Below are 13173 nucleotides of genomic sequence, written 5' to 3' on the forward strand. Positions count from 1 at the left end.
AAATTAATATACCACCAGCATAGTGAAAAAAAAATTATACAAAAAAATTAATTTAATATTCCACAAGTTTTCTTTTCTTGCTCTTTCCTTCATGAAATACCAATGAACATAAAATCAACATACCTCAGTCAAATATAACTATACCTCATACTTAAATTAATATTTAATAGTTTTTTTTTCCTTTCTATCCTTCACGATATACATATCACATACAAACGATATACCTTAAACCAATATAAATATACCATAAACTTATACTAATATACTATTAAATGATTTTTTGGAACAGGAGCTGGCCTACATCAAGGCCCAGGCGGCTACCGGGAGGACTCTTCGCCTGGAAGCTCCGCCGGAGCGGAGGACCCCCAGGCCCAAGCCTGTGGTCCCGGTCCCCAATACTGGTGCTCCCGATGCCAGCACTTCGGGTTCAGGTAAGTCTCCTTTAATAATACATTATGTTCCTCCCGTCCAAGAGTATACCCACCTTAGACCTGTAGGGTTCGATGGGCGCCTTCGTAGGTTTAGAATGCCTTCTACCCGGTGGGGGAATCACGCCAATGAGTATTATTTTTCCCGTTTAGGCCATTTTTCAGGTCGATCCAAAATGGATTCTGGACCTCTGGCGCCTATTCCCTTAGACCATTCAGCCCACTTATCTTCCAGCTGGTTTCTTCCCTCGGACAGCTTTCTCGGGGATGATGAAGCCAGCGTTATGATTCGAGACTTTGCTAGGGCTGCATTAGAGAGTCAGGGTAAGACTAGTTTTATTGCTTTTTTGCTAAGTGTACGCCTTTCTCATGAGTATCCTAACACTTAGCTTTTTTCTTTGTTGCAGCAGCCAGGCATATGGAAGATCTCTTGGCCACTCTTGCTGAGGCCTACAGTCCCGATGCCTCTCTTCCTCTGGCTCCCTCCCAGTCGGTCACCCCTGGGAGGTCCTCCTCCAATGCCCCTTCAGGCGCAATCGTCTTGATAGACGAGAAGGAGGAAGTTGAGGAAGGCGAGGTGGCGGACGCGGCTGCCCTTGAGCGTAAGCGAAAGGGCAAGATGGTGGAGGCAGAACCTTCCAAGTGGACCCAGAGGGGGGACACTCCAGCGCCGAGCAATGACTCCGGGATTCCTTCCGAGGCGGAGGAATACACTGTGCCGCACGGCATAGTGTTGACCCCAGTTCCCGCAGATGAGGAGAGGCAGAATCTCCGAGTGGCCAAGCACAACTACGCCCTTGACGAGTACAGTCGGGGGCATGCTGAGGTGGAGGCCTTGAAGAAGATTCTGCGGGAGGAGCAGAAGAACACTCTTCACGAGGATGCCTTCCGGAATCCGTGGGACCTGAACATGGATCCACTGACGGACTGGTTCAACCGTTTCGTCGGGCCCACCTTGGCTCCCTTTGCCTCAGAGATGACCAGCCAGTTCGTCTCTCACCTGACTCAATTCCCGCCTAAAAGATATGCTGCTTGCGCCTCTCTGAACTCTGTTTACCAGGTCCAAGATATCAGCTCTGCCACCCTCCTTTGATATTTTGTTTAAGGCATCTGATCTAACTTTTGTTTCTTTTTTTAGATTACTGCCGAGACTAGCCGCCTTTCCAAGACTTTAATTGACCATGGCTTCGTCATGTCTGAATTCGGGGGCATAGACGAGGCCGTGAGGATCCTACGGGACTTTTCTGCCGAAAGGCGGGCATTTCAGGAGGAGGCTCAACGGAGGGAAGCCCTTGCGGAGGCGAAGATCCGAGATGAGGCCAAGCAGAGGGAGGCTGAGGTAGAGGCGAGGCACCAGGAGGCGATGAAGGTGGAGGGCGAGGCCGCAGCCAGGGCCAGACGCGAGCTTCGGGAGGCCAGGGAAGCTATGGACGAGATGGCCGCCAAGGTGAAGTCCTTAGAGGAGTTGCACCAGGCAGACTTGCAGTCTACGGCCAACCTGACCGTGGAGGTGAAGGAGCTGAGGGACTTCAGAGACCAGGCCTTGAAAAAGGCCAAAAGAGATGAGCTCCTGACCCCCGTCTCCTACAAGCATTGCGCCAAGCGCTTTGATGACGACGTCTACATGGCCTGGCAATCAAATGGACAGAGTATTAAACTTGACTTCTATCCCAAGCCTGAAGAGGCTCTTGCTAAGTTTCGAGAGAAGAAGAAAAGGCTTGATGCTTTACTAGAAGCGCGTCGGGGCCCTCGTCTTCCTCCTCGCATCGATTAGGCCGCGGAGTCCAACCCATTTCAACATTATAACCATATATCTCTTTTTTATTTACAGTCTTTCTTCTTTCCTTTAAGACAATTTAAATTATCTTTTAAGGGGAGACAGTTATTGCGGCCCGTCCCCAGGCCCTTGGCATGTTATATATTTTTTCTTTTTGGACCTGCCCTTTAGGTCAGGATATTTTAAATATATATGTTCACTTTGATACATATTCTGTTTGACTTTGTTTTAACTTTTGGCCTGTTTTACATCTATCCGTGTGGTATGCCTTAGTACCCCCCTGAGTGGCATGAAAACTTTGTTTTTAAGGCACTCAGTTTTATTTGAAATTTAGAGGTTGCATACACTTTTACGGTACAAATTCTTTTAACAAGGCCTAAGTTTACATATTTGGACTATTAGTAATACTTCCGGAGATGATCGGCGTTCCAAGCCCTTGACACGATGGTTCCGTCCATCCTTTTTAGCTTATAGGTTCCGGAGCCGATCTCATCCTCAATTTCATATGGCCCTTCCCAATTTGGCCCAAGTACCCCCACTCCGAGTTCTTGGGTGGCTGGGAAGACTCTTCTTAAGACCATATCGCCAATAGTAAATTTTCTATTTTTGACTTTAGAGTTAAAGTACTTAGTCACCTTCTTTTGATAAGCTTCTATTCGCAGTATAGTGGAAAATATATATATATATATAGAAAATTTCTATAGTACCCACTCTACTTTTGTCCTTATACTATAGGAACATCTTTTTAACCATAGATATTGATGACTTTTGAAGGTATAAATTAGTTATCATGTAGTGTAATGTATTTAAGTAAAATGCACAATAATTAGTAATGTTAAAGAAACTTTAAAAGTAGCAAAAGTCAGAAGAATAAGAAAAACTTCCACACGCCTCATATGACAAGTGGCTTAAGTATATATAAATATATAAATTTATATTTTGAAAGAAATGCTAGATTTTATATTAACATTGTGTATAATTTGCATTTTGTAATAAAAATTAAAATTAATTTTAAGTAATCATGTAGAAAGATTAATTGAATAATTATTTTTACATTTTTTTATTTACTAATAAAAAAAATAAAGAAACACAAAAACCAAAATCACATATTATCATAGGAAAAAAAAAGAAATGAAAAGAAAATTTTACAAATAACATTAATTTTCAGCAAAAACTTATAGTTTTATAATTATAGACTTTTATTTTTATTTTTACATTTTCTTATTTATTTTTTCAATTTAGGACATGTTTTCGAATGTTTTTTCAATTGAACATTTAACCTATAGTTATATCTATTAAGCCTTTGCTGCTCACTCAGTGAAAAAAATTAAAAATAACCATAAAATCTTTCAAAATAATTTTTATAATATTATGAACAACTACGAAATTCTTCAAAATTAAGGTAAATAGTATTGTCAACTAAATTCTGTAATATTTATACAATTTTTGCGACCTTTTGCTAATATAAAAGATATTTACAGCTCTTATTATTATCGATGCTCATAAATCCTGCAATTGAATAATTGGGTAATTTATTAAAAAGAAAAAAAAAAGAGCATAGATATCAAGTATAGTATATATTAAAGTCTTTATGAAAAATAAAATATTTATTTTATGAGAAATTATTAATAGTTGGATCTTACTCGCCCTTTTTAAGTTTTTATTCTAGCTTCAGATGACTAACAAAAGTTATGACATTGAGTTACAATTTACAAAGAAAATTTGAACAAAAACTATCACTACTACAAAAATAGGTTTTCCTGACGTTTTTAAATAGTCGTTTAAAGTATTCTCGTCAGTTTCTATAACCGTCGCCTATACGACCGTCGTAAAATAGGCATAATAGGCGACGGTTCAAAACCGTCGCTAATGTGGGTTTCCCGGCGGTTTATAACCGTGCCTTATACTATAGGCGACGGTTTAAAATCGTCGCCTATAGTATAGGGCACGGTTTAAAACCGTCGCCTATACCCTGTTATAGGCGACGGTTTTAAACTGTCGGGAATGTAAAAAAAAAAAGAAAAAAAATACAGATTTTTCCCATTTTTTTCCTCCATTAGCTTTATAATTTTACCTAAATTAAAATAAAACAACTAATTAATTTTGTTACAATAACAACTAACTTTAAAGCACATTAAATTTATACAATAACAAGATTAATATATATAATAAATAAAAAAGTATATAAATAAATAAGAAGAAGAGAGTAAGAACTAGGAATAATAACATGATAAATAAACATGAGTTATTGATGGATTACAACTCATAAAAAATTAATAATGATAGAATATACATTGTTGACGTTAAAAAATGGTCAGCTCCGTATATGATAAGTGATAGCGACAAACAGAAAAAAAAATAATAACTAAAGAGAGAACTCCACAATTTATAGTAGCTCACTTCCTATATTGTGATGGTAATGGAGCTACTTCTACTTCGAACTTTTATTATCGTAAAACAAATTGCCTTACAAGAGAACTAGGGACAAAATAACTAAGTCTAGCTTCTCTTCACAATTTCTAGAGTGAGAAAGTCTAAAGAGAGAAGCTCTGATATTGTAGAGAGAATGAAAAGTTGTGAATTCAAGCTAGGGGAGCTATCCTTTTATAGGGAATAAGATCCTATTAAATTATAATAAAATAATAGAAAAATCGCACTAAATTTGTTAGAAAATCCTACACGAGCTCGCGACTCAATTTTGAGGCATGAAATGCCAAAATCGTGGCAAGCGTGTGAGACACACTTAGATCTGTTTTGAAAAGAGCTTTCATATGTCACATGAACCACATAATTTGGATAAAAATTAAGTGAGTTATGAACATTTTATTGAGCAGTGTGCTCTGCAGAAAGTGACTGCGAGTATGCATGTCAAAAAGATCCATTTAGTTGGATCGGGTCAAAGCTCCGATTCGATGGATAATTTTTTATCCAAAATATTTGGATACTTATTGGATCTTGGATCAAATTCGCTTCGCCCCACCTAATTTTTTTTTCAAATTCGATCCGACCCGGTTTCAATATATTAAAAAAAATAATTCAAGCCCCGGACCTGGGACCCTGTTGGGATTTTATGCCTTAAATTAAACATATTTCAATATAATCATATTTACTAATTAATAAAAGATCAAAAATTATTTATGTTGCATGGTTCACATGATTATTTTCATGATTATATATTTAATATATAAATTCGATTAAATCCCATACATATAGTTATTCATGATTATAGTATTGTCTACACAATGGAAAATAATTATGATTATATGCTTCAAAGTATTTAGTCCCATGATTTATCAGTGCACTGGATTTACACTGATGTGATAATCAGCGATGAAGTTTACTTACACAATGATATGTGGAATGTCATTTTCAAGGCATTAGCAAAGTATACTAGTATCGAATGTATTAGCTATACATCGGGCTGGACTGATATTGACAGTGGAAAAGATATCATAAACTTACCATTATGTCTTTTCTAAGTCAATATTACTTAGTTGATCTTAGATCAAAAGATTTTAATCCTGAGATGATTAGGTTTTGGCTTAAATGTATCATATTTGTTCTTTGACTTGTTCGTTAAAGCTGACCAAATTGATTGGCCCAATACTTACATCTTGAGAACATGGTAGTACAATTGAGTGGGAGCGCTAGTCATAGTAGTGAAATACATTTGATACTAGTATACTTTGCTAATGTCCTAGAAAGGTCATTCCACATATCATTGTGTAAGTAAACTTCTTCGCTGATTATAATGTCAGTGTAAATCTAGTGCACTGATAACCCTATTCCCCACCCCCATTCCCACGGTCATATCCCCATTCCCCCAGACACACCCCCACCCAACCCTCATCCCCTAAGCCCCAAATATCTCCCTCTCGTTCTCCCTTTCCTTGACCGTGTCGAGGTTGGGATCTTCTTCCATCGCCAATGAAGCCTCACCGTTAAAATTGGAGGCCACCATGAACCTCCTTGTCTGTTAAATCCAAAACCAGAGAGTCCCCTGACCCTAGCGGCACTACTAGAAGTCCCCTCCCTCTCTTATCTTCTTCTTCTTCGTGGTTCAAGAGACGACTCATGGTAAAGCCTTGCCAGAGCTGAGTGCTTGTCGAGTTCAAACACAAATTATGAGCTGTAGCAGTCGAGGTCTAACACAGACCATGAGCTTCGTCTTTCGGCGGAGGCGAGCTGCGTTAGACCAAGAGAAATGTCTTGGGAATGAAAACAGAAACAAACAAGCAAAAAATCCTAAATCCAAGAAAAAGAGATGATTATGAATGTTGAAATTGAAAAGTGAGAGTATTAGGGAGTACGTTAAGTTGGAGAAGAATCCACTCCTTGGTGTTGGTAGCAGTAGATCAATGAGGATCGGGATGTGGCACTGGCTGGGTGAGAAGACGAAGAAGAGAATAATAAAAAAAAATTTATGATTTTAAAGTATTTTTTTTTTTAGTTTTTTTTTAATTATTTTTAATTAAAATTATGATTTGGATTAATAAAAATTAACATGTGATAAATTATTAGCATCTGACGGATCCGTTAGAAAAAAGAGTGATAGACTTACAAAAAACGTGACCTTGGGGACTATTACTGTCAATTTTTAAGGTTGGAAACTTATCTGCATCAAAAATAAATTTTAGAAGATTTATGCTGTAATTTTTCTTATATATAATAATATTTTAATATATAACCTTTTATAGGATATATTTTTGTTTTTTTTTTAAATTTATTAACAAATAAAAGGATAAGTAGATACTAAAAAAAATAACTCGATTACTTAAAAATAAAATTAATAATTTTAATTTTGATTAGCTCTTATTACTAGAACATTTAATTATTTTGTTTTCTAACTTGTTGGTTAACAAAATATTTAAAAACACCGAAATAAAAATAAATTTGTGAGTTTCTTAATTTTGTGGTTAGAAATGAGTTTAATGTGAGTGAACAGGAATAAATGAAATATACTTTTATTTTTTTTTTTTAAAATAGACTTGTAGTATAATTAATAAACATTTCTCGTTAATAGAAGAATAATAAAGCATAAATATGGAGAGAGAGATGAGAATTTTTTATAAAAAAATATTAAGTAAAAAAATCTGAAAAAAAAGAAGTTGTGTAAATTAAGTAAAAATAATATTATTTATTAAAAATAACATAAAATAATAATTATTAAAATACTAGGGAGATATGTTAGCATGTACTAAACTCTATCTTTACTATCATATTCTCCAACCTCTTATCACCATTGGATCAATAATCAAGGTACAATAAAATGTCACTACCCATAAGGACAAAACAAGTGTCTCTACCATAGAAGTGTCCTATATATATATATACCAAAAACTTAATTGAATATTCCACATGTTTTTTTTCTTTTTCTTTCTTTCATGATATACTAATGAATATAAAGACAATATTTCCTAGTGAAATATAACTATACCTCAAACTTAAACTAATATTCTACTTTTTTTAATTTCCGTCTTTCGTTCATTATGTACCATAGCACATTAAAATAATATACTACAATCTTAAACTAATATACTACATTTCAGTTATTTCAATATATATATATATACTACCTTTCAAATTTTTTTAATATATTATTGCACATAAAAACGATATACTATTGTGCAAAATAACTATACCAAACACTTAATTATTCAAGATTATAATTGTAATTTCATTTTCAAACTTTTAACAGAATGGAGATTTTCTTAATTTTTTTAAAAAATGGACATTTATTAACTTAATTGTTGGATTTAGGACCATTTTGCATGTTGGCCCTTTTTTCTTTCTTTTCTTTCTTTCACAATTATTGTTTTCTCAATCAAACACAAACAAAATATTTTCAACATAAAATATATCACAATAATTTTAATGAAAATATTTATTTAAAATCAATTAATTTGTAATTCTTTTAATAGTATTTTCTTAACTTTTTATTTTTTTTCCATTATGACATAAATATTAATTATTATTTAAAAATAAAAATAAAATTAAACTTAAATAAAATATTTCAACATAATAATATATTGTATTAATTTCATGAAAATATTATTTAAAATTTATTAACTTTATATTTTAATACTATCATATATGTAATATTTTAACATGCAATAGGGTCGTTATTAGAGATCGCGAAGGCAGGTGTGTTGCTTCGGTGACTTGTCCGACAGTGGGGCTACTTTCTCCACAGATAGTGAAAGCGATGACTATTTTAGTTGTACTTCAATTGTGTTATCGGCTGGGTTACCATAATATTGAGGTTGAATTAGATTGTCAAGTTGTTGTGAAGCTTTTGACTAAAAAGGATTTTTGTATGACAACTTATGGTTCAATTTTGAATGATATTAGTTTAATTTGTAGAAACATTAATATGTCTAACTTTTTATTTTATACTCGCTCTTCGAATATTATTGCTCATAACATTTATGTAAGTTCGAGGTTACCGACATTTATGCAAGTCCTTTCACTTGTTTTTGTTTTTTGCGTTGACCTAATAATAAATGGGAAATTTGATTTTTTATACTTAAAAAATTTTAATATTTTATTCTTAAACCAATACATTTCAAACTAAAAAATATATGACACTTTTATCTAAAACCCAAAAATACCCTTCTCATAACTCAGCTCCATTTTTTAGCAACCCGTATATGCATCAGACCCCCCCATTGGGCCCCATCGGACCTCCCATCTGACCCATCGGACTCCATCGGGCCCTATCGGACCCCAACCCAATTTTTTCCCAACTCGCAAGCATCGGACCCCCATCGGGGTGCTCATCGGACCCCATCGGACCCCAACCCAATTTTTTTCCCAACTCGCAAGCATCGGACCCCCCATCGGACCCCATCAGACCCCCCCATCGAACCCCATCGGGCCATCGTCTTCCCCAAACTACAATTTTCCCAAATTCCAAATCTGAACCTAAAATCGAACCTAAATCTAACAAAACTCACGGTGCACACATAAACACATACATTATACATTATAACCTTAAAATCAATACCTATCAATACTCCAAAACATATATCACACAAAAAAAATCACAAAAAAAGGGGGCCGGCGGTAGGAGATCGATTTTGGTTTGGGAGGGGGCCGGCGTTGTGGACGGTGGTGAAGGGGGGTTTGCGTTGTGGACGGTGGTGAGGGGGGGTTTGGGTTGGGTTCGGTTTGGGTTGTAGACGAGCAGAGAGAGAGAGAGATGGGGTTGAGTTATGAGGGATATTTTTGAATTTTAAATAAAAATATCATATTTTTTTTTAGTTTGAAATGTATTAGTTTAAGAATAAAATATTAAGGTTTTTTAAGTATAGAAAATCAAATTTCCCTAATAAATATCATTCATTCATTCAAAAAAAAAAAAAAATACCAAAAGAATAAAATTCTAAAACTAATTTGTGAAAGGAAATTTGAATTTTTATACTTACATATACCTAATATTTTTTCTCTAAACTAATACTTTTCTACATTGAAAATATATGACCACTTTTCCAAAACCCCAAAAATACCCCTCTCAAAAACTCAAACCCTTTCTCTCTGATTTTTTTTTTTAATTTTTCTGGGCTTTCAAGGGGTTAGGTCCGATGGGGCCCGATGCCCGTCCGATGGGGCATTTTTTGGGGTTTTGAAGTCGGGTCCGATGGGACCGATGCCCGTTTGATGGGCCCAATACTAATTTTTTTTGGGTTTTAAGGTCGGGCCCATCATCGGGCCCATCGGACCCGACCTTAAAACCCAAAAAAATTGGTCTTTGTGCTCGCCGTGCGTGGCCGGTACCGTGCGGGTCTCGATCGGAGTGGTTCTGTGGGTCCTTGTGCCGTACGCGGTGGTGACGGGGTTGGGTCGGGTCGTACGATGTGGTGAGGGGGGCTGGGTCCTTGTGTCGTACGCGGTGGAGAGGGGCCTGGGTCGGGTCGTACGCGGTGGTGAGGGGGTGATGGCGCGGTGGTGTGTTGGGGTTTGAATGGTGAGGGTTCGAATTGATTTTCGGGTTTTAATGGCTCGACTTGGATTGATTTTTGGGTTGGTTTTGGGTTTGATTTGAGAGAGAAAGGAGGAAGAGAGAGAGATGGTTGAGAATAATGAGAGGGGTATTTTAGGGTTTAGGGAAAAGTAATCCTATTTTTTCAATAGTTATAAGTATATGTTTAGAGAATTAATTTGAGTATAAAATATGGATAGAAATTCAAATTTCCCTTTGTGAAAATATAATTTGAGGATGAAATTGCAAAAATTTATATAATTTAAGGATATGCTTACAAATAATATACTTTTAGGAAAACAAGTTTCGCATTAATGTTAGGTAAAGTTGCGGATAGTAATGATTTATCTTCTTCTAGTATGAGTAAACTTGATTTTTTGTTTTATTTATTTATTTTTAACTCATCTCCAATCCATAAATTTTCCCCTAAAACTTAATTAACTAATATTTGATTTGCAACTTCAAATCGAATATAGTGTAGTAAGCTAGTTAATCCAATTTCTCATTCCAAATCCCTACAATTTGAAAATCAATACTCAAATTTCAATTCTCTAACGCCCAATTCCTCGTATCCTTTTTGGATCTTGGAATTCAATGGAAAGTTTCACCGCCGAAGATCTGTCCACCATCGGAGGAATCGCAACGGTATCGCTTCTGCATTCCTTCATTCCCACGCATTGGCTCCCTTTCTCCATTGTCGGCCGTGCTCAGAAATGGACTCTTTCCCGCACTCTTCTCGTTAGTACGTTCTTTCTTTTACTTCCAGATCTATGCTATCAATTTTAATGTACTTGTTCTTATAAGCATTTTCACGAATACGTTGTAAGCATTTCACGGTTTATGGGTATTGATTCAATTGTTAGTAATGTTCAAGTTTACTGCTTCATATATGGAAAGTTTTCTTTAACTTTTCGCCTTCATTACTCATGTTTCTGTCTTTCATTTATCTTTCGCTAACTTTTATGAAGCAAGTACATTACATGTGGTTTTTGTATCCACAGTTTAAGTTTTTAGAGGCTATAGTTTATGGATGTGTCATCTATTCTTTTAACTTATTTTCTTTCTTTTATTGTGATGATGTGAAGTTCTGACTCCATTAGCGCGTTATATTTTGTTTTCTTGTGTTGCTTCTGGCTCAGTTGCCTGTTTAATTGTCCTGCATTGGTTTGAATTCACTCAAGCTGGACCATTTGTAATTATTCTTTTCATAACATATAATCTCTTCCAAAACAAAAAGATTTAGGCTAATGGGTTGTTTGGGTTGTTAATTAATATTTGCGAGTATATATTTTAATTAGAAGATGAGATCATTTTCTTCCTTTTTCAGATTGGAAGCATTTTATAGTTATATTACTTTTGCACTTATCTTTACTTATAATTTTGTTTGCAGCTGCATTCGGTGCTGTGTTGCACGTAATATCTACTTCAATTCTTGGTATAACAGCAGTAACCATGGCAAACACCATTGCTGGTGAAGAAACAGTACACAAACTTGCTTCCCTTTTGCTTATAGTTCTTGGTGGTAGTTATGTTCTGTTGTTTTTAATGGGAAAGGGTGGTCACAGTCACTCTCATAACCAACCCATGGAAAAAATGGCCGTTGCTGGTCTAGTTCTTGTGCCGGCGCTGTCTCCTTGTGCAACTACACTTCCAGTGTTTCTTGCCGTTGGAAATTCGTCTTCCATGATGGTTCTTGCTATCATAGTACTGCTATTCAGGTATTGTAACTTCCACTTTTGACTGATTATCCATTGACTTTGTTAAAGGAATTCTGGAAATTAGGGCCAAAATGATAGTAATTTCATGAATATCTAAGATTATGCTCTAATCTGACTATTTTTGTTCTTCACAAAAGGAATCATTTATCAGTCATTCATATTTATCAATTTGTAGAAAATTTGTCATACATGATTTAAATAACTATAGAAAGCTCTAACGTTATACCATCCTCGGTTTTTCAAGCCCGTAATATCATGAGAAATATAATTCTTGGCAATTCTTGAAAGCATTTAGTGTACATTATGAATTTCCTTCCAATTTTTGTCTCGTGTTCCCTACAATCTAAATGTATATATCTCTGTTCATCAAACTGTCAAGCGTATCTGTGATCTGTCTATTTCTTTTTACAATGAAGCTCATCCATATATCATATTATCATGGCCACTAAAACAACTTTATGGAATTTACTTACACCTGATGAAATATTCAAATCTGGGTGAATCTATTGTTTAATTCTCATAATTGATAAATGCAGCACCATAGCCGTGATGACTTCTCTGGTTGCTCTGTCATTCTATGGTGCGAGCCAGATCAAGTTTCACTGGGTGGAGCGATATGACAAACTTCTTGTAGGTTCGGTGCTATGTTTAGTAGGAATCTTGACACTCCTTTTCCATGATCATGATCATCACCATCATGACAGTGGTTCTACTGGAGAGAAATTGCATAGAAAAATAATCGGTCTTTGAATATTTGGATTGGTCCTGCAAGTGTTTACTTGTAGAAAGCGGTTTTCAATACGTATCAGCGTAGAACTGTTTGTAACATGTTTGATGTGCTACAATGATCAATTGAGAATTTGTTTTGTTCAATTTACTATATCTGCTGTAGCTGAACATAGCTTGCAGAGTGGTTATAGTCTTATACCAAGAGGAGTACTAAAAATGTAACTTCTGTAACTTTTCTTTTTCTACATTAGTGTTACAAAAATTCATGAAGATTGTTACCTAATTTTCTCATGAATGGAGCTTAAAATACATGGTGTGGTGGATAGAGCTTTTGCAAGTAGAATCCACATGTCCCAAAGTAAGAGTTAATATATGCTCATGTAATTTAGAATATTTGTGTAAATACTAAACAGGGCATCTGTTTATTATATTTTAGATAATCTCGGGTTTTATGTCCCCTAATATGTTTCAAGGGAATGATTATAGCATTGAGCAGAAAAAGTTTGGTCCCCTAATATGGTCCTAAGCCTCTTCTTTATG

At 35.4% G+C, this 13173-nt stretch overlaps 1 protein-coding gene across 1 annotated transcript; it reads left to right on the top strand.

Annotated features, from left to right (window-relative positions):
- Positions 1–10449: 10449 nt before the first annotated feature.
- On the top strand, positions 10450–12916 carry LOC115721112 (uncharacterized). Its single transcript, XM_030650357.2, has 3 exons — positions 10450–10928; positions 11577–11904; positions 12441–12916. Exons 1-3 carry the CDS (start codon positions 10781–10783, stop codon positions 12652–12654), a joined length of 690 nt encoding a protein of 229 aa, XP_030506217.1. The 5' UTR covers positions 10450–10780; the 3' UTR covers positions 12655–12916.
- Positions 12917–13173: the final 257 nt, after the last annotated feature.

The sequence above is a fragment of the Cannabis sativa genome, chromosome 2 (assembly GCF_029168945.1).
Source record: "Cannabis sativa cultivar Pink pepper isolate KNU-18-1 chromosome 2, ASM2916894v1, whole genome shotgun sequence".
NCBI lineage: Eukaryota > Viridiplantae > Streptophyta > Magnoliopsida > Rosales > Cannabaceae > Cannabis > Cannabis sativa.

What these genes read in the sequence shown, in the direction of transcription:
- LOC115721112 (XM_030650357.2), top strand. Translation starts at nt 10,781, where the DNA reads ATGGAAAGTTTCACCGCCGAAGATCTGTCCACCATCGGAGGAATCGCA. An exon ending in TTCCCGCACTCTTCTCGTTA is followed by an intron (nt 10,929 to 11,576) that starts GTACGTTCTTTC and finishes TTTTGTTTGCAG; the next exon opens with CTGCATTCGGTGCTGTGTTG. An exon ending in ATCATAGTACTGCTATTCAG is followed by an intron (nt 11,905 to 12,440) that starts GTATTGTAACTT and finishes TGATAAATGCAG; the next exon opens with CACCATAGCCGTGATGACTT.